At 35.7% G+C, this 19462-nt stretch overlaps 1 protein-coding gene across 1 annotated transcript; it reads right to left on the bottom strand.

Annotated features, from left to right (window-relative positions):
* Positions 1-5145: 5145 nt before the first annotated feature.
* LOC123239155 (protein BTG2-like) lies at positions 5146-5517 on the bottom strand. The gene has a single exon (XM_044666424.1). The coding sequence runs from the start codon at positions 5515-5517 to the stop codon at positions 5146-5148; it is 372 nt and encodes a 123-aa protein (XP_044522359.1).
* Positions 5518-19462: the final 13945 nt, after the last annotated feature.

Here is a 19462-nt window from a genome sequence, read left to right on the forward strand (position 1 = left end):
ATTATAAACTCCTGAGCAAGTCAATTAACCTGAGCTCCAGTTTCCTCTCATCTATAATAAAGGGAGGTAGGGTAGACTCAATGGCCCCTAAGGTCTCTTCTATCTCTAAAACTATGATCCTACCTTTCTTGCCATAGTCCCAGAAGCCTTTGAGGACTATCAGACTTTATTAAAAACCTCCCAAGGAAGTACATAAGTTCTGTACCATTTGTATTTAATGATTGCTGGCAAGTGCATTATCATTCCAATGCATGCATAACCCAATGATAGCAATTATACCTAAATCCTGCATTGTTTTTGTGAAAGAAAACATTGAGGTCTCTTTTAGCATCCGACCAGACATATGCTGCTCTGTTAAATATGTTGGCAAGCACTTCAAGAGCAGTAGAGGGATTTGCTCACACTAATTGGAATTATATTAATTCACATTAAGCAATCTGGGAGTATTTTTTAACACTTAAAATATATCCATTTTTAAGATATGAAATGAACGTTCTTTTCTTTTTTCTCCTGAAATTACACAAAGCAGTGTAGAACAAGAAAAATAAATACTGAAGTTGAAAGTGTACTTATCCTGTAATCACTTTCCTGTAATTACTTTCCATTTTCATGCTAATAGAGAATAAAATTTTAGCATCAGTTCATCCATGGGGCACCCATGCTATTAAAAAAAAGGCCTGGAAAGGCTGGATTTTTACTTTCTTATTTGGTCTGTGCAGTAGAAATTTTGGGCTGTGCTTGCTTTTGGCTCTAATAGCTTTGAGAACAATTTGTCCTTGGAGGTAGGAGGTAGGATAAAGACCAAAGATATCTGTTATTTCACTTAAAAAATAAGCCATCTTCCATTGCCACTCCTCTTGAATCTCTTAATTAGTAACCTTTGGTTACCTGGTCAAGCCTTTAGCTGGTCTAAATCCCTAAACTACTCCTCCCTAAATCTGAAGGATTCTCTGAGGACTAGAGACTTACTCTGGGAAACAAATTGGTTCACTGGGGAAGCAATGATGGAATCATGAAGGAAGCATTAAAATGAGTAAACTTCAACCTTGTATGGATGCCCCCAAATTCAAAAGAGCCCAGATGAAACATGACACAGATAGCCCAAAAGTAAGACATCTCCCATGGAAGGTTTCCAGAGTAGTTCTAATTTCTCCTGCCAGTGAGGGATAAAGAGGCCAGCAGGGGAGTGGGATTCCAGAGGTATAACTCATAGACACAGGATCAGGGTGATTTTTCCTGATTGATGGCAAGGTTTTAAAAAAAATTTCCTTTTAACAACAAAGTTAATAATAGCAATAACAATCACAGTAACAATGAACAATAACAGACCAGAAATCAAAATAGCCTGGAATGTACAATGGAGATTACTTGTATTATACCTACTCCATAGTTATCATGGACCTAACTCTTAGGATCACAGGAATGAGAGTTGGAAAAGGCTTCAGAGGTCCAACCCCCTTCATCTGACAGGTAAGGAAAAAAGAGTCCCAGGGAAGGGAAGTGACTTGTTTGAATAGCAAAGCCAGGATTTGAACTTCTTGGAATAGCATATGTTTCTTTGCTTTTTAGAAGAAAAGGATAGAAAAGAAGGCAAGATCAATGATCACACCTGAAAAAAGAGATGGAATTCTGTCAATTCAAGGTACAATGGAGTATAAAGAAAAAAACACTGACTCTCAAAGCAGAGGATTCAGGATAGCTGGGTCATGCAAATGGTTAGAGTTCTGCTCTGGGGTCCAGAAGGCCTGAATTCACAGTCCAGCCTCAGATGCTTCCCTAATGGTATGACTCTGGGCAAGTTACTTAACCTCCATTTGCCTTTATTTCCTCAACTGTAAAATGGGGATAATAATATCTACCTCCCAGGGCTTTCATGAGGATCAAATGAGATAACTGTAAAGTGCTGAACATGATGCCTGGCACATAGCAAGCACTATATCAATGTCAGCTATTATTATTATCTAGCTATCAATCCCAGTATTGGTACTTTTGGGGTTACCTTGAATACTAGATGTTTCTTGAACTTGTCATTCTATTTCCCACCTCTGCCTTTGCAGGCAGTTTCTTCCAAGGTCTTTTATGTATTAATACATCTCAATTTTTCTACTAATATAACATTTATTTATTTATTTATTATTTTAAATAGATTTTAATTTATTTTTATTTAGTATTTAATACTTACATATATTTATATTTAATTTTTATTGTGATTATATATTTATATAGAAATATAATATGACTATATTATATTTATGATATATTAATTAATATTAATATAATATTGAATATGTTTAATGATAAATAATATTCATTAATATTATAATAAATAATATTTAGAATAATTTTCATTCAAGATTCATTTGTCACCTCCTCCATGAAGTCTTGCTCTAATTTTTATAGATATAGCTTTATATGTAGTTATATTATATTATTACATATTTTATTAATATATTATAGCATGTGTTATAATTGCCACATGTAACTATATGTTATATATGGCTTTCTTGAATATATTTGTATGAATGCCATCTCTTCCATTAGATTTTAAGCTCCTTGAGGGCAGGGACTGTCTTTTGTCTCTTTGTACATCCCACACACTTAGAACAGTGCCTTGTACATATTAGGCACTTAATAAATGTTTATTAGATTGAATTATTACTCTCTGGATCCTCAAGTTACCTTGAATTTAGGGGTATGATGGACTGAGCTTATATTGGACTTGAGAAGGCTAATTATTAAATTTTCAGTGTTAGCTTTTATGCCTAGAAATGTAAGGGGTGAAAAGAGGTTTTTATTGGGTAAATATTAAAAGGTTGGTTGCCAGGAGACTGAACAATTATCAGTCCCCAATTAAAGATTAACTTCAAGTTAAAATGACTTTTATGGAAATTTATTTACAAATGAGAAGAGGAAGTAGAAATAAGGAAATAGGAGAGAGGATAAGATAGGATAAGTAATCTAACATAGTAGGTAATTTGCTCTGATCTACTGTTCAATCTAAGTAGATCTAATTAACCCTAAGATGAGGGAAATCCAGCCTTGAACCCAAGGCTAGGAAGCCAGAGGCCCAAAGGGCCTCGAAGGCGAACGAAGCAAAAGCTTCAGCCACAGAGTCTCTATAAAGAGGAAGTTTCTTAAGAGAATTTCAGGAAGATTCAGTCTTAACACTCACCATATGGAACATCTCACCAGCTCCAGACCTCCTCCAAGTCCAGTCACAAACCAGAAGATCTCCTTCAGGTCCTTTTCACGAACCAGAAGAGAAAGCCCAGTTGACTGAAGTCTCTTTTTAAAGAGGTCTTTTTTGCGACACTTCCTGTGGCCTCCTCTTAGTTTACGTGTCCAATCACAACATATGCTTTTCTTAGGATTGCTCACATGGCAGTCAATAAATTCTGATTTGTTACTCTAACACAGGGTTACAGACCACCCAAGTTGTGGGTTAAATGGAGATGTTTCCACCTTTGGTGATTAAATTTAAAGATGGGCAAGGTAGATTTAATTTCATTATCACAATTCCCTCTATGATCATTTGGGAGATTCATCTCCCCAAATGATCATTTGACATAATCATCTTGTATCCCTAAAATTCTAACTACAATAGTTAGAAATAAGTGGTAAATAGAAGAGATAGAAAGAGCAAAACCAATGTTTTGCTAGGCACATTGACAAATAAGCCAATTGGGGGCAATCCCCTTTGGCATAAGAGTTTACAATTCAAAATAATTGTGTTCAATCGCCTTAAGTTCAATCAGTTACATCTCAAAGTTCATTCTGGATCATCTTGATTCAGTGTAGGTTTCTGCAGGTATCTTTTCTTAATTCATAGTAGGTTTGTGCAGGCATATTTCTCCAAATAGTCAATTTTTTCTGGATTCAAAGTATTAGTAGACTTCTTTTCCTGAAAAATTTCTTGAACAAAATTTTAAATCTTGGATTTAAAAAAAAAATACAATCCCTCCTGAAGAGGGTATTGACCAACAGCCAGATCAGCTCAGAATACATCATTGAGTTAAGGAGTGTATGAGTCAATTATTAAAAGAAAAACCAAAACATAAAAGAAAAACAAATAGAAGAAAATTAAACTTTGGGAGAAATAAAAATTCAAAATAAGAATCAAAATATCAAAAATCTATATAAAATTTTTTAAGCAAACAAGAATAAATTCATAACAGGCCTTTGTATTAGGGTCCAATTTAACAAATTTATAACAGGCTCTTGTATTAGGGTCCAATTAAAGTAATTTCTGTTCCATAAATCTGGACAAAATGCAGTAATATTGCACTTACCCATTGGCAGCCAAGACTACAGCAAGTTGCCATATCATAAGAGAGAAAAGAGGATCAGATTTTTATGTAAAAGGGAATTGTAAATTCCCTGGTCTTATTTAACTTCATTTTCAGGAATAGGGGAGCCAGAACAGCCAATTATTAGGTAGTTGATTGGCAGTGTGGTACAAAGTGTTCTACATCTTAACATTTGTCAAACATTGCAACTTCAAGTCTCACACTAGTTTCAAGTCCTTTAGTATTGGCGTGGAAGTTCACCTTGATTGGTTTGGTCTTTTTTTTTTTTGACCTTGTGCTTCTAGGCACTATATAATGGCTCTTTTGTTCCCTTCTCCTGGAATTGGTCAGAAACATTAATCACAGTCCCGTAACATTTATCAACAAATGGCAGGTTTCCATAGTCTAAAGCTTTTGGGAATGAATTATTATAGCAAATATATTTTAAACTTATATTACTACAAAATTAAAAAAGATTAATATTGAGTATATGTACTTTAAGTATAAGAAATGAGAAAAGGGAAAAGAATCAAATATTCTATTCAAAAAATAAAAGGAAAAAGTAATAATAAAATAAAAATTGAGGAAAAATATAATATGTTTCCAAAAAAATATTTGCTTGTCTATGGACTTATCTCCAATGCATGTGACAGGATACAGTCAATCAATTTCAATAGAAGGTACTCTCTTTACATGTGAGCAATGAATCCAAGAGTCCTTTTCTCCAATTTTTATAGCTATTGGAGTGGTTAACAATACTTGAAATGGACCTTCCCAGGAAGCGTGAGTTCCTCCAGTGCGCTGTAAGTTCTTTATGTACACCTTGTCCACTGGATGTAGGTCATGGAGCAAGAAGTCCCTAAGAAGATGGAGTGAGCCATACCTTGTAGAGGACACAAATTGATCCATCTTCCCTAATTCGGTAGGATACTTCATAGGGGTTCCCCCAAAGGATCAATGCACTGGGCAGCAGGTGGTACAGCTGAGGCAGGCTAAGTCCAATCTTCCTGGCTACCTTGCTGATGATGGAGTCCATCACATGGTTGATTAGGATACAGCGGTAGCCTGAACCTTTCAATGGCTTTTCTGGGAACCAGTAGTATTTATAGTGTTCTGTGAGTGCCTCTTGGAGGGCCCTACTGAAAACTTGTAGCCTCTGTTTGCTTACACAGCCCTGGGTCCTCAACAAGTTGGAAAGAAACCCCACGGCTGTGGCAATCTCTGGGAGCATATTGATTCTCTTCCCTGTCCAGTGTATCTGGCTTATCTCAGGTAGACATCTGGAACAGCCTCACCAGCTCCACACCTCCTCCAAGTCCAGTCATGAACCAAAAGAGGTCCTTCAGGTCCTTTTCACAAACCAGAAGAGAGAGCCCAGCTGACTGAGGTCTCTTTTGAAAGGGGCCTTTTTTGCGAAAACTTCCTGTGGCCTCCTCTTAGTTTATGTGTCCAATCACAACATATGCTTTTCTTAGGCCTGCTCATGAGGCAGTTAGTAAATTCTTATTTGTTACTCTAGCACACATAGGTTACAGACCACCCAAATTGTGAGTTAAATGGAGATGTTTTCACTTTTGGAGATTAAATCTAAAGATGGACAAGGTAGATTTAATTTCATTATCATAGAAAGTAGAAAATACTACAAATCAGGGCTTGATTTATTGTCTTGTTGATTGTCTAGGCTTAAGAAAGTGATGGAGAAAATATTAATAATGCATAATAATTAATAAAAACCATTGATAATAATAAATCTAAAAGCATTGGCATACTTTTTTTGGAGAGCTGTTTGTTAAACATTTAATATCATAGCCCTGTTAGAATTAATTAACTTGAGTACATGATGCGGTCTTCATTAACTCCTTGAGAGGTGATTTTATTTTTTCCTCTTTATATTTCCAGCACTTGGCACTTTTCACATAATAGTATCATTTCATAATAGTATTGCATTTGATAAGCATTTTTTGAATTGAAATGAATTGAATCTAGTATCAGAGGACCTGGTTTCGAATTCAATCCCTGTGTCTCTGTGAATATCAGACTTATTATCTGTAAAAAGACCAGGTTAACTTCCTGGTTAAGATGGCGGCAGAGTAAAAAGCAGCTGCTTAACCTCTCCTAACCAAAATATATAGGACTCCTCAAGGGGACATAAAAACAAATCCAGATGAATGAAGGGACCCCCCCAACAGGGCACAGCATTGAAGGTATGTGGGTTTGGGGCATTTCCTTGATATAAAGGGGTGAAACAGCTCTCACTAAATCGCGAGCTGAGGAACCCCATCTCCCCCCACACCACCTACAGTGCCAAAGCCAGCTCAAAAGAATTAGAGCAAGTTTGGGGCACCCCCTAAGTCATTGGCAGCTCCAGGGCCTGCTTCTGAGAGCAGCAAGACTTAAGACCCCAATAGGCTAAAGAATGCCCAGACTTTGAACACAGACCTTGAGTGCAGGCACGCATGAAGGCGTGGACTCAGGCAAGGGCGAAGGCTCGGAAACCTTGAGTGGGGAACCAGTGCAGAAGGGGGCATGACTGTGGAAGCAGCACCCTGAGACTGTTAAAGGAGCTTCCAGCATATGATCAAGCAAGGGGGACCACCAGGAGGCTTGACCTCGAGAACAACAAGACCTGAGACCTCAGGAGCCTAAAGAGCCCAGACAGACCCTGAGTGTGAGGATAAAGCTGAGAAGGTGCTGGGCTAAAAATGGCAAGTCAAAATCAGGAACACCAGAAGAGAAAGATAAACAAGAAGAAATCTTTAACACTCGACAACTTTTACACAGAGAAAATCCAGACAACAGAGCAAACAGAAGAGGAGAACAAACAAGCAATCACATCCAAACCTTCCCAAAATAATGAAAACTGGTCACAAGCTCTTGAAGAGTTCAAATCTGAGATGACGAGAAAGATGGAAAAGATTTGGCTAGAGAAATGGGAAATAGCTCAAAAGGAAATCAGTCAAGAAAATAACAGTTTAAAAGGCAGAATTTTGCAATTGGAAAGTAAGGCAAGTAAATTAAAGACCAGAAATGACCAGATTGAAAAGGAAAACCAAAAGATTATAGCCGAAAACCAAATGATTATAGCCGAAAACCAGTCTCTAAAGGCTAGAATTGAGCAATTAGAAGCTAATGATCTCTCAAGACAGCAAGAACAAATAAAACAAAGTCAAAAGACTGATAAAATAGAAGGAAACATGAAATATCTCAATGAGAAACTGAAAGACAAAGAAAACAAGTCTAGAAGAGACAATCTGAGAATCATTGGTCTTCCTGAAAAAGCAGAAATTAATAGAAATTTGGATTCCATACTAAAAGAAATTATACAGCAAAATTGCCCTGAAGTTCTACAACAAGAAGGCAATATAGACATTGAAAGGATCCATAGATCACCCTCTACACTAGACCCTGAAAAGACAACCCCCAGGAATATAATAGCCAAATTCAAGAGCTTCCAAGTAAAAGAAAAAATTTTACAAAAAGCCAGAAAGAGACAATTCAGATATCAAGGAGCACCAATCAGGATCACACAGGATCTGACAGCCTCCATGCTAAAAGACCGCAAGGCTTGGAATATGATATTCAGAAAGGCAAGAGAACTGGGTCTACAAGCAAGGATCACCTACACATCAAAACTGACTATATACTTCCAGGGGAAAATATGGGCATTCAACAAGATAGAAGATTTCCAAGTATTTGCACAGAAAAGACCAGGACTAAATGGAAAGTTCGATATCTAAACACAGAAATCAAGAGAAACATGAAAAGGTAAATAAGAAACAGAGGGGAAAGAAAGAAAACTCTTATTTTTTAAATTTGCCTCTTTAACGGCTTCAATGAGATCTAATTATTTGTATTCCTATGTGGAGAAATGTTATGTGTAATTCTCTGTAGTGAACTCTAATCACTATCATAGTTTTTATTATCATATTAATTAGAAGAATTATTCATAGGGAGAGGTAGGAGTACTATATCGTCTAAAATGATATCAGGGTGGGAAAGAGGGGGGCAAATAGTAGAGGACACCAAGAGAAACTTGAATGAATAAGAAAAACAGGATATTCTATTAAATACAAAGAGGGCATGGTAAGGAGAGGGGATGAATACTATTATAAGAAGGAGAGGAAGAGAGCATTAAGAGGTAATATTTAAACCTTACCCTCAGTGGAATTAACCCTGAGAGGGAAGAGTAGCTATATCCACTGGGATATAAAACTCTATCTAACCCTACTGAGAAAGTCAGAAGGGATTAACCAAGGGGAGCAGGGGAGTGGGGAGGCCAAAAAAGGGAGGGGAGAAGAAGGGGGAGGGAATTTATTAGACCTTAAAAATAAAAAAGAGGGGAATAACAAGGGAGGGGGTGGAAAGGGAAGTTAATCAAGGGAGGGGACAAGGGGGACTGGTCTAAAACAAACCAGTGGTTTAAAAGGAAATAGCATAAGAAGAAGGGGTAGAATTAGGAGAGGATACCAAAATGTTGGGGAATACACAACTGATAATTATAACTCTGAATGTGAATGGGATGAACTCTACCATAAAAAGGAAGCAAATAGCAGAGTGGATTAGAAACCAAAATCCTACCTTATGTTGTCTATAAGAAACTCATATGAGGGGGGGGTGGACATACACAGGTTTAAGGTAAAGGGCTTGAGCAAAATCTTTTGGTCTTCAAATGAGAAAAAGAAGGCAGGACTGGTGATTATGATTTCTGACAAAGCCAAAGTAAAAATAAATATGATTAAAAAAGATAGGGAAGATAATTATATCCTGATTAAAGGCAGTATAAACAATGAGGAAATAACAGTGCTCAATATGTATGCACCAAATGGCATAACATTGAAATTCCTAAAGGAGAAACTGGCAGAGTTCAAGAAGGAAATAGATAGTAAAATCATACTAGTGGGAGATTTAAATATTACTCTTTCAGATCAAGATAAATTAAACCAAAAAATCAATAAGAAAGAGGTAAGAGAGGTGAATGAAATCCTAGAAAAATTAGATTTAATAGATATGTGGAGAAAAATAAATAGGGACAAAAAGGAATACACCATCTTTTCAGTTGCACATGGTACATTCACAAAGATTGACCGTGTAATAGGGAATAGAAACATCACAAACAAATGCGAAAGAGCAGAAATAATAAATGTAACTTTCGCAGATCATAATGCAATAAAAATAATAATTAGTAAGGGCACCTAGACAGGCAAATCAAAAACTAATTGGAAATTAAAAAATATGATTCTCCAATACCAGTTAGTCAAAGAAGAAATCGTAGAAACAATCAACAGTTTCATTGAAGAGAATGACAATGATGAGACATCTTACCAAACTCTGTGGGATACAGCTAAGGTAGTACACAGGGGGAAATTTATATCCTAGAGTGCAAATATTAACAAATTAGGGAGGACAGAGATTAATGAATTGGGCATGCAACTTAAAAAACTTGAAAGCGAGCAAATTAAAAATCCCCAGATGAAAACTAAATTAGAAATACTAAAAACCAAGGGAGAAATTAATAAAATTGAAAGTAAAAGAACTATTGAATTAATAAATAAGACTAGAAGCTGGAATTTTGAGAAAACCAATAAAATAGACAAAGTACTGGTCAATCTAATAAAAAAAAAGGAAAGAAAAAACAAATTGACAATATCAAAGATGAAAAAGGAGACCTCACCTCCAATGAAGAGGAAATTAAGGCAATCATTAAAAACTATTTTGTCCAATTATATGGCAATAAATATAGCAATCTAGGTGATATGGATGAATATTTACAAAAATATAAATTGCCTAGATTAACAGCAGAAGAAATAGAATACCTAAATAATCCCATATCAGAAAAAAAAATTGAACAAGCCATCAAAGTATTCCCTAAGAAAAAAATCACCAGGGCCTGATGGATTCAAAAGTGAATTCTATCAAACATTTAAAGAACAACTAATCCCAATACTATACAAATTATTTGATATGATAAGTAAAGAAGGAGTCCTATTAAATGCCTTTTATGACACAAATATGGTACTGATTCCAAAGCCAATTAGACCAAAAACAGAGAAAGAAAACTATAGACCAATCTCCCTAATGAACATAGATGCAAAAAATCTTAAATAGAATACTAGCAAAGAGACTCCAGCAAGTGATCAAGAGGATTATCCACCATCAGCAGGTGGAATTTATACCAGGAATGCAAGGATGGTTCAGCATTAGGAAAACCATCCACATAATTGACCATATCAACAATCTAGCAAACAAAAATCACATGATTGTCTCAAAAGATGCTGAAAAAGCCTTTGACAAAATACAACATCCATTCCTATTGAAAACACTGGAAAGTATAGGAATAGAAGGTCCTTTCCTAAAAATAATAAACAGTATATACCTAAAACCATCAACAAGCATCATATGCAATGGGGATAAATTAGAAGCCTTTCCAATAAGATCAAGAGTGAAACAAGGATGCCAATTATCACCTCTATTATTTAACATTGTACTAGGAACACTAGCAGTAGCAATTAGAGAAGAAAAAGAAAAAGAAGGTATTAAAATAGGCAACGAGGAGACTAAGCTCTCACTCTTTGCAGATGATATGATGGTCTACTTAAAAAATCCTAGAGAATCAACTAAGAAGCTTGTAGAAATAATCATCAATTTTAGTAAAGTTTCAGGATACAAAATAAATGCACATAAATCATCAGCATTTCTATATATTTCCAACACATCACAGCAGCAAGAGGTAGAAAGAGAAACACCATTTAAAATCACCCTAGACAATATAAAATACTTAGGAATCTATCTACCAAAACAAACACAGCAATTATATGAAAACAACTACAAAACACTTTCCAAACAAATAAAACTAGATCTAAACAGTTGGAAAAACATTGATTGCTCATGGGTAGGATGAGCTAACATAATAAAAATGACCATTCTACCCAAATTAATTTACCTAGCGCCATACCTATCAAACTATCAAAAAACTTTTTCACTAAATTAGAAAAAACTATAACAAAGTTCATTTGGAATAACAAAAGATCAAGAATATCAAAGGAAATAATGAAAAAAATGTGAAGGAAGGGGGCCTAGCAGTACCAGATATTAAACTATACTATAAAGCAGCAGTCATCAAAATGGTATGGTACTAGCTAAGAGACAGAAAGGAGGATCAGTGGAATAAGCTTGGGGTAAGTGACATCAGCAAGACAGTGTATGATAAACCCAAAGAGCCCAACTTTTGGGACAAAAATTCACTATTTGACAAAAACTGCTAGGAAATTTGGAAAACAATATGGGAGAGATTAGGTTTAGATGAACATCTCACACCCTTCACCAAGATAAATTTAGAATGGGTGAATGACTTGAATATAAAGAGGGAAACCATAAAAAAATTAAGTGAACACAGAATAGTATACCTGTTAGACCTCTGTGAAAGGAAAGCTTTTTAAAACCAAGCAAGAGTTAGAGAAAATTACCAAATGTAAAATAAATAATTTTGATTATATTAAATTAAAAAGGTTTTGTACAAACAAAAACAATGCAACCAATATCAGAAGGGAAACAACAAATTGGGAAAAAATCTTTATAATAAAAAACTCTGACAGGAGTTTAATTACTCAAATATACAAGGAGTTAAATAAGTTGTATAAAAATATCAAGCCATTCCCCAATCGATAAATGGGCAAGGGACATGAATAGGCAATTTTCACATAAAGAAATCAAAACTATCATTAAGCACATGAGAAAGTGCTCTAAATCTCTAATAATTAGAGAAATGCAAATTAAAACAACTCTGAGGTATCACCTCACACCTAGCAGATTGGCTAAAATGAGAGAAGGGGAGAGCAATGAATGTTGGAGGGAATGTGACAAAATTGGGACATTAATGCATTGCTGGTGGAGTTGTGAACTGATCCAATCATTCTGGCTGGCAATTTGGAACTATGCTCAAAGGGCTATAAAAGAATGCCTGCCCTTTGATCCAGCCATACCATTGTTGGGTTTGTACCCCAAAGAGATCATAGATAGTCAGACATGCACAAAAATATTTATAGCCATGCTTTTTTGTGGTGGCAAAAAACTGGAAAATGAGGGTATGCCTTTCAATTGGGGAATGGCTTAACAAATTGTGGCATATGCTGGTGATGGAATACTATTATGCTCAAAGGAATAATAAACTGGAGGAATTCCATGTGAACTGGAAAGACCTCCAGGAGTTGATGCAGAGCGAAAGGAGCAGAACCAGAAGGACATTGTACACAAAGACTGGTATACTATGGTAAAATTGAATGTAATGGACTTCTGTACCAGCAGCAATGCAATGACCCTGGACAGTTCTGAGGGACTTATGGAAAAGAAAGCTACCCATATTCAGAGGAAGAACTATGGGAGTGGAAACACAGAAGAAAAGCAACTGCTTGAACACATGGGTTGAGGTGGACATGATTGGGGATGTAGACTCGAAACTACCACTCCAATCGTATCATTTGGAATATCCACAATTTGGAAATAGGTCTAGATCAATGACACATGTTAAAACCAGTGGAAATGTGCTTCGGCTATGGGGAGGGACATCAGGGGGTGATGGGGAAAGTAAGAGCATGAATCATGTAACCATGTTAACTTTTCTAAAAAATAAAAATTATTAAATGGAAAAAAAAGAAATAAAGACAAAAAAAACAACAACAAAATAAAATGAACAGGTTAAACTATAAGGAAACTGGGTTGTATGATCTCTGAGATTCCTGCTTACTTTAGATTCTAACATCAAATGAGATAAGGCTTATATGTCATAAATATATCAACTCTTATCCTAGGCCACTCACCGTTGTCTCCTCTTGCTGAGAACCTATTAATTATTTCTTCACTCTATGAATCCAATTCTCGATCTGTAAGGCTCTGGGTGTGAAGGTAGAGGCAAGGAGAAATATTCCCCACCCTTCCTTGCTCAAGGTATTCAGCAGTTTTAAGAGAACCCATTCTCTTTACTGTGTGGGTATTATTTTGGTATTAACTATAGAGGCTATGGAACACATTATCCAATTAAATTGATAGACCCAACTTTATTTGAGTTGCAGATTTGTAGATTTACAGCTAGAGGGGACTCTGCAAGTCATTCTGCTACATTTTACAGATAATTGGAATGAGGGTCAGGAAAGTTCAAGGCCATATAGCAAGGAAGTGACAAAGCAGAGACTAGAATCCCAAGCTAACAGTCTGGCTTTGTGAACATTCAAGATGTGATGCTACAGAGAAGGTGGGAGATTTGAAGTCAGAGGATTTATGTTTGTTTCCACTTATGCTACTAGACTCCTTGGGTGATCATGGGCCACTCACAACTTCTCTAGGCTTCAATTTCATCATCTGGAAAAGAGAGAGTTGGACTAGATGACCTTAAAGACCCCTTTCTGCTCCACATCTATAATCCTATATAACCAGCCAAAGAAATAAGCTAAATGAGATTTTTTTTGTAATTCCTCCCAGCTATAGATCCTTGATTCTGACAATTTTACCTTTATTTTCCTAAGACTAGTAAAGTTTTCCACTTGAACAAGAGCTCCCTTTTAGATAAACTTGCTCAAGATTCTATCAGTGGTCTAAGAATTACAAGAAAAATTCTGTCAGCCAGAGCAGCCCTGGGAACAAAATATCCTGATTCCCTCCTTCCTTCAAGTATTTATTTCTTATTTCTTCCCTTTAACAAACATTGATTAAGTGTTTACTATGTGCAACGTGGTTTTCCTAGGCTCTCTAGTTTTCAAGATTTCTTTGGGAAATACATTAAGCCAATATAAAGCTTGTTCATTTTTTCAAGCTTAGTCCTTTGGATTCTGGACCAATGTAAGGAGATATAATTTGAAGGTTCACAGAGCTTTTACTTTTTCAAGAATCAAAGGTTTAACTGTATAAGGAAAGGCGAACCAATTCAGTGCCCTGAGGGTACCAAGCCTGAAATGTGTCAGCAAATGTAGAATTATGGCTTCATTTTCTCTACACATATTTTTCAATAAAAATAGTGAAATAAAAAACGTTATTTAAACTTAATTTTTGTGATTTTTTTCTAATTAATATTTATTTTATTAAAATATTTGGTATTTATTAATATGCTTTCATATCCCAATATATACTTCCTCTCTCTCCCATTAGAGACCTTATAACATCAATAACAACAAAACAGTTCAACCACATTAATCTAACCTTGGAAAAGTCACATAAGCTTTCTGGACCTCAGTTCCTCATCTGTAAAACTGTATTAAGTAAGTTCCTTCTAGATCTCAATCTACAACCCTATGAACCGACATGCATGCTTGTACAACATTATATGCAGCATTCCTTCCACATCCATCGCTCCCCACCTCACAAAGAAAGGTGGGAGGTTTCATTTTCATGTCTCTTTTCGTGGGCAAGTTTGGTCATTATAATTTCACAAGAATCAGCTTTATCTTGTTATTACCGTTGTTCTTTCAAATGATATTATTTTAGTTATTGTGTTTGTTGTTTTCCTAGTTCTGTAGACTTCATTTTGTTTCAGTTCATATCTTCTTCATGTCTTTATCATTCATATTTATTATCTTTATATAGAGTAAGACTATTTTAGGCAGCACATCAGATAGAGCTGCTGGCTAAGTTCGAATCTGGCCTCAGACACTTCCTAGCAATGTAACCCAGGGCAAGTCACTCAACCAACCCTCTTTGCTTAGCCCTTCCCCTTCTGTCTTCGAGTTGTTACAAAGACATAAAGTAAAAGTTATAATAAAGAAAATTAGTTTAGACAAACAAAATGTTTCTTTTTGATCAACCCATTATCAGGCATTAACTAAGTAAACATTTTCTGTATGTCAGACACCAAGCTAGGCACTGAGAATATAGAGATAAGAAGGAAACAATTCCCGCCTTCCCTCTGTGGGTGTGATGCACACCATGGAACATGCACCAAATGTCATCTTTTTTATCTTTCATGCACTTAATCTTCATAATTTCCACTTGTTCACATGGCCTATCAAGAGCCTTTCCCCTCAGGTTTCCAAGGGAACAAATGTGATCAAATGGAACATTTTTCAAATGCATAAGAAAACGTACAGATAATACTAGGCTTTTGCTAACACAAAGGGTTACTGCCAATGCATGGTCTTTTAAAATACCCAGGTATACAGTCATTTCTTTGGGGGTCTGAAGCAACATTAAATTGATGTTCTACTCTCTACGATGACTCTCTGAATAAGAGGCAGTCTTCTAAATCATAGATCTACTTAATTCTGGGTTTTCTGTGTGGAGCCAGAAAAGTCATATAGTCTCTCTATTTATGTTTTTTCATCTGTATACCACTACCAATCAGCCACAGAGTGATAAAGAAGAACAAAATCTATAACCCTATCTATAAAAATCTGCCCAGATTTCACAGAATTTCAAGTTTGCAAGGGATCTCAGTGACTATGGAGTCCAACCTACTTCTAAAAATACATCTAAGTGGTTGTCTGGCCTTTGATGGAAGACCTTCTTTGGAGGTGCACACTTCTATAAAAGTCATCCCACTCTATTTTGGGAAAATTTTAAATATTAATGAAAGTTTTTTTTTAATTATATCAAGCCTAAGACTGCCTCTGCCCCTTCTACCCAGTATTTCTACTTCTTCCCCTTGAGGACAAAACAGAAAAAATCTAAATCCTCTTACAAATGACAGCCCTTCAAATAGGTGAAGGCAATTATTTATTTAATTCATGCAAATTTAGACATTAAAGTAAGTTTCTTATATGTGACAGTTTAGGAGAAAATGGAGAAAATGGTTCTTCTAGAAGAAGGATTTGTGAGAGGTTATTAGGAGAGGAATTGGGTGTGCACAAGGCTTAACAGTGGAGTTTATTAGTCTGGTAATGATGCCAAGAGTACAAGCCAGGAGCTGTTTGCTCAGTCTGTTATATAACTTTCCCATTGGTACTGAGAAGAGAAGAAAGCTAACCTGTTAAAAAGTACCAGTGAACCAAGTCTGTCAGAGGGAAGCATCCTCATTGCTAAATCATGTGCCTTTAGAAATGTACTGAAGCACTCCATTTTCTTAATTTTTCTTGAAGGATGTTCTCTCAGAAAGCAAGCACTCTTAAAGTCAAATTCTGTGATCACAAGTCAGTCTTTTCTGACCTTTGAGGTAATGCCAGGAATGCATGAAAATCTGTACTTGTGCTTCTAAGCTCTCCTCCCATTCCTCCAGTATAATGCCGTTATTGTACCTGCCAAGTGAACTCCTTAGCTCAGGAACAAAGCTCTCACCTAGCCAGCTGGGAAGCTGGGCTTAGCGTTTCTACAAATAAACTGATGCCGTTTGAATTTTCACATGAATCAAGATTCTAGTGGGAAATACACAATGTGTGCTTAAGTCTTTTGTACACTGTCTTGTCTTACTATTTATGTAAAAATATAATTTATGCAAATATATAATCAATATAAATTTATCTAAATACATATAAAAGCTTATCAAGAATCCCTAGTGATCAAATAAGATATAGGGCAGATTAAAAACAGCCTCAGGAACAATGGAACTTTAGAGAGAAGCAAAAAATGAAATGTACAACTTTGTTTCTTAGAGATTGGGATTCAAATAAAGTTCCCACCAAAAAATTAGATGGACGCTTCTAAATATTTAAACTTTAGGTTACATTATTTGTACAAAGGATTTTCTTCAGTGACTAGTTTCTGAGACAATTTGGTAAGAGGAAGAAGAAATACAAAATGGAAGAACTGTGGTATTTTCACTGTGCTGATGGTCTATATGTACAGAAGTACAAATTAAAAGGTAAACTTACTATCCTCATTGTAATAGCAAAGGGAAAAAGTCTTAAAGGTTCAACTGTTGCCAAAATCAAACTAAATTCAACTCAATGAAGATAAAGTACTAAGGAATGACGGCAAAGAATGAATACATTAATACTTTCAGATTTTGCTTTCATCAGTGGGAATGTGACCTCAAGAGACTTGGATGGCAAATTATTCATATCTTAGTAAATGATCACAGATTATTGAAAAAATTTATCATATAATGAGGAAAAATACTTATACATAAATATTTATAGCCACGTTCTTTGTGGTGGTAAAAAATTGGAAAATGAGGGGTTGTCCATTGATTAGGGAATGTCTGAATGAATTGTGGTATATGATGATGATGGAATACTATTGTACTGAAAGGAATAATAAACTGGAGGAATTCCATGTGAACTGGAAAGACCTCCAGGAACTGATACAGAGCAAAAGGAGCAGAACCAGGAGAACATTGTACACAGAGACGGATATACACTCTGGCACAATTGAATATAATAGACTTTTCTACTAGCAGCAATGCAATGAAATAGGGAAATCCAAAGGAACTTAGGAGAAAGAACACTATCCACATCCGGAGAAAGAACTGTGGAAACAGAAATGCAGAAGAAAAACATATGATCGATCATGTGACTCAATGGGCATATGATTAGGATTTTGATGTTAAAAGATCACTCTGTTGCAAATATGAATAATATGGAAATAGGTTTTGAACAGTGATACATATATAACCCAGTGGAACTGTTTGTCAGCTTCAGGAGAGGGGAAGAAAATGTGGGGGTGGCGGTGGAGGTGGGAATCATGAATCATGGAACCATGGAAAAATATTCTAAATTAAAAAATAAAAAAATAACCGCAGTTAGAAAATTAGAAAAAATAAATAAAAAATAAAAGAAAAAAATTTATCATGCCTCAAACCCTTTGCAATTACGTTGATCCCCCAAATGCCATTCGGTCCAGCATAGAGTCTTTACTCAAGCCTTGCTTACGGTTCAGGTCCTGCCTCTGAAGACATGTACTGCCAGTGTCACTAAACAAGCAACCCCATACCTCACTTTTCTCATCTGTTAAAAGGAGATTGAACTAAATGGTCTCTTCAGTACCTTCGGGCTCTATTTTTATAATCACTTATGATAATATGATCATTTCTAGTTTGGAAAGACCTGCCCAAGCTCTACAGGCAAAACCTTGGAGAACCAGGCTACAATCTTAACTATCATGAGATCTTAGAGGAAGCATAATATGGAAAACACATTTTATTCATTTTTAGAAGTTGTAGCCTACCCCTAGGTTTAGCCTCATGAAAAACATGCTCTATTCAATGTTTTGATGAAGCTTAATTTGCATATTATTGTTTCTCTCCAATAACAACCTTCACCATGCCAGAAGAATTCTTCCTAGAAAGTTAGCAGGAAAAACAAAAAATTCAAAAACCTGACACATTGATTATGTCTGAGAGAACATGCCTCATTTCTCATTTTTAATCCAATACTTCTCTATCAAAAAGAAAGAGCTAGCCGTCATCTGTCCTCTGGAAGTAAGGCTAATCATTACATTGATTTGAGTTCTAATCTCTTCCACTTCTCTTGTCCTTTATTGTGTCACCCTTGTATTGAATATCATTTTCCTGGTTTTCCTTGCCTCCTTCTGAAACAGTTTGTGTGAATTTCTCTGAATTCTTGTTTAGCATTTCTTTTGCTGCTTAAATATTTAGAAGGCACAATTTCAGATTTTTGCCCCTTTTCATACTCCAGGACAAGTGTAGCAAGCAGGTAATGATTTTCAGAGAACAAGGTGTCCCTTAGGAACAAACTTGCTCTTTGAGACCAAGTGGTATAGCAGAAAAAGCTTCCTATATAGTCCCCAGAGAAAAGTCAGAAAATCTAGGTTCTAGTTCTAATTTTATCATTGCCTAACACGATATCAGGCAAGTTATTTTATTTCTATTGGACTTTGTTTCCTCATGTATAAAATAAATAGAATTTATTAGGTGATTTTCCTTTTTTTCTATTAAAATGTCAAATTTGCTGCTGAATCTATTAATGAAATAAACAAACAAATGGTGGGATCAGTCTCTCCAATTGGCAAATTTACTTTGCACCTTAGCAAACAGCTTCCAAAATGGGAGGGAAGTGTTATTTATTTCCTATCAGGGTGACATGGTAAGGCATTTAGACTTAAAACAGGATAAATACAGACATCATCACATCGCCTTTCTTTATGAACTGTTCTTGGTTCTTCTCCAGTGTCTTTGATTTGAGCTGTACTGATTCTTAATGTCAAATTACATGCAACTCTGCTATAGGATGGGATGTTTTCCTAGTTTCTTTAGCCCCATAATATACTTTGTAGCAGAGGTTCTTAACTTTTTTATGGGCCAT

This window comes from Gracilinanus agilis, chromosome 3 (genome assembly GCF_016433145.1).
Source record: "Gracilinanus agilis isolate LMUSP501 chromosome 3, AgileGrace, whole genome shotgun sequence".
Taxonomy (NCBI): Eukaryota; Metazoa; Chordata; class Mammalia; order Didelphimorphia; family Didelphidae; genus Gracilinanus; species Gracilinanus agilis.

What these genes read in the sequence shown, in the direction of transcription:
- LOC123239155 (XM_044666424.1), bottom strand. Translation starts at nt 5,517, where the DNA reads ATGCTCCCAGAGATTGCCACAGCCGTGGGGTTTCTTTCCAACTTGTTG.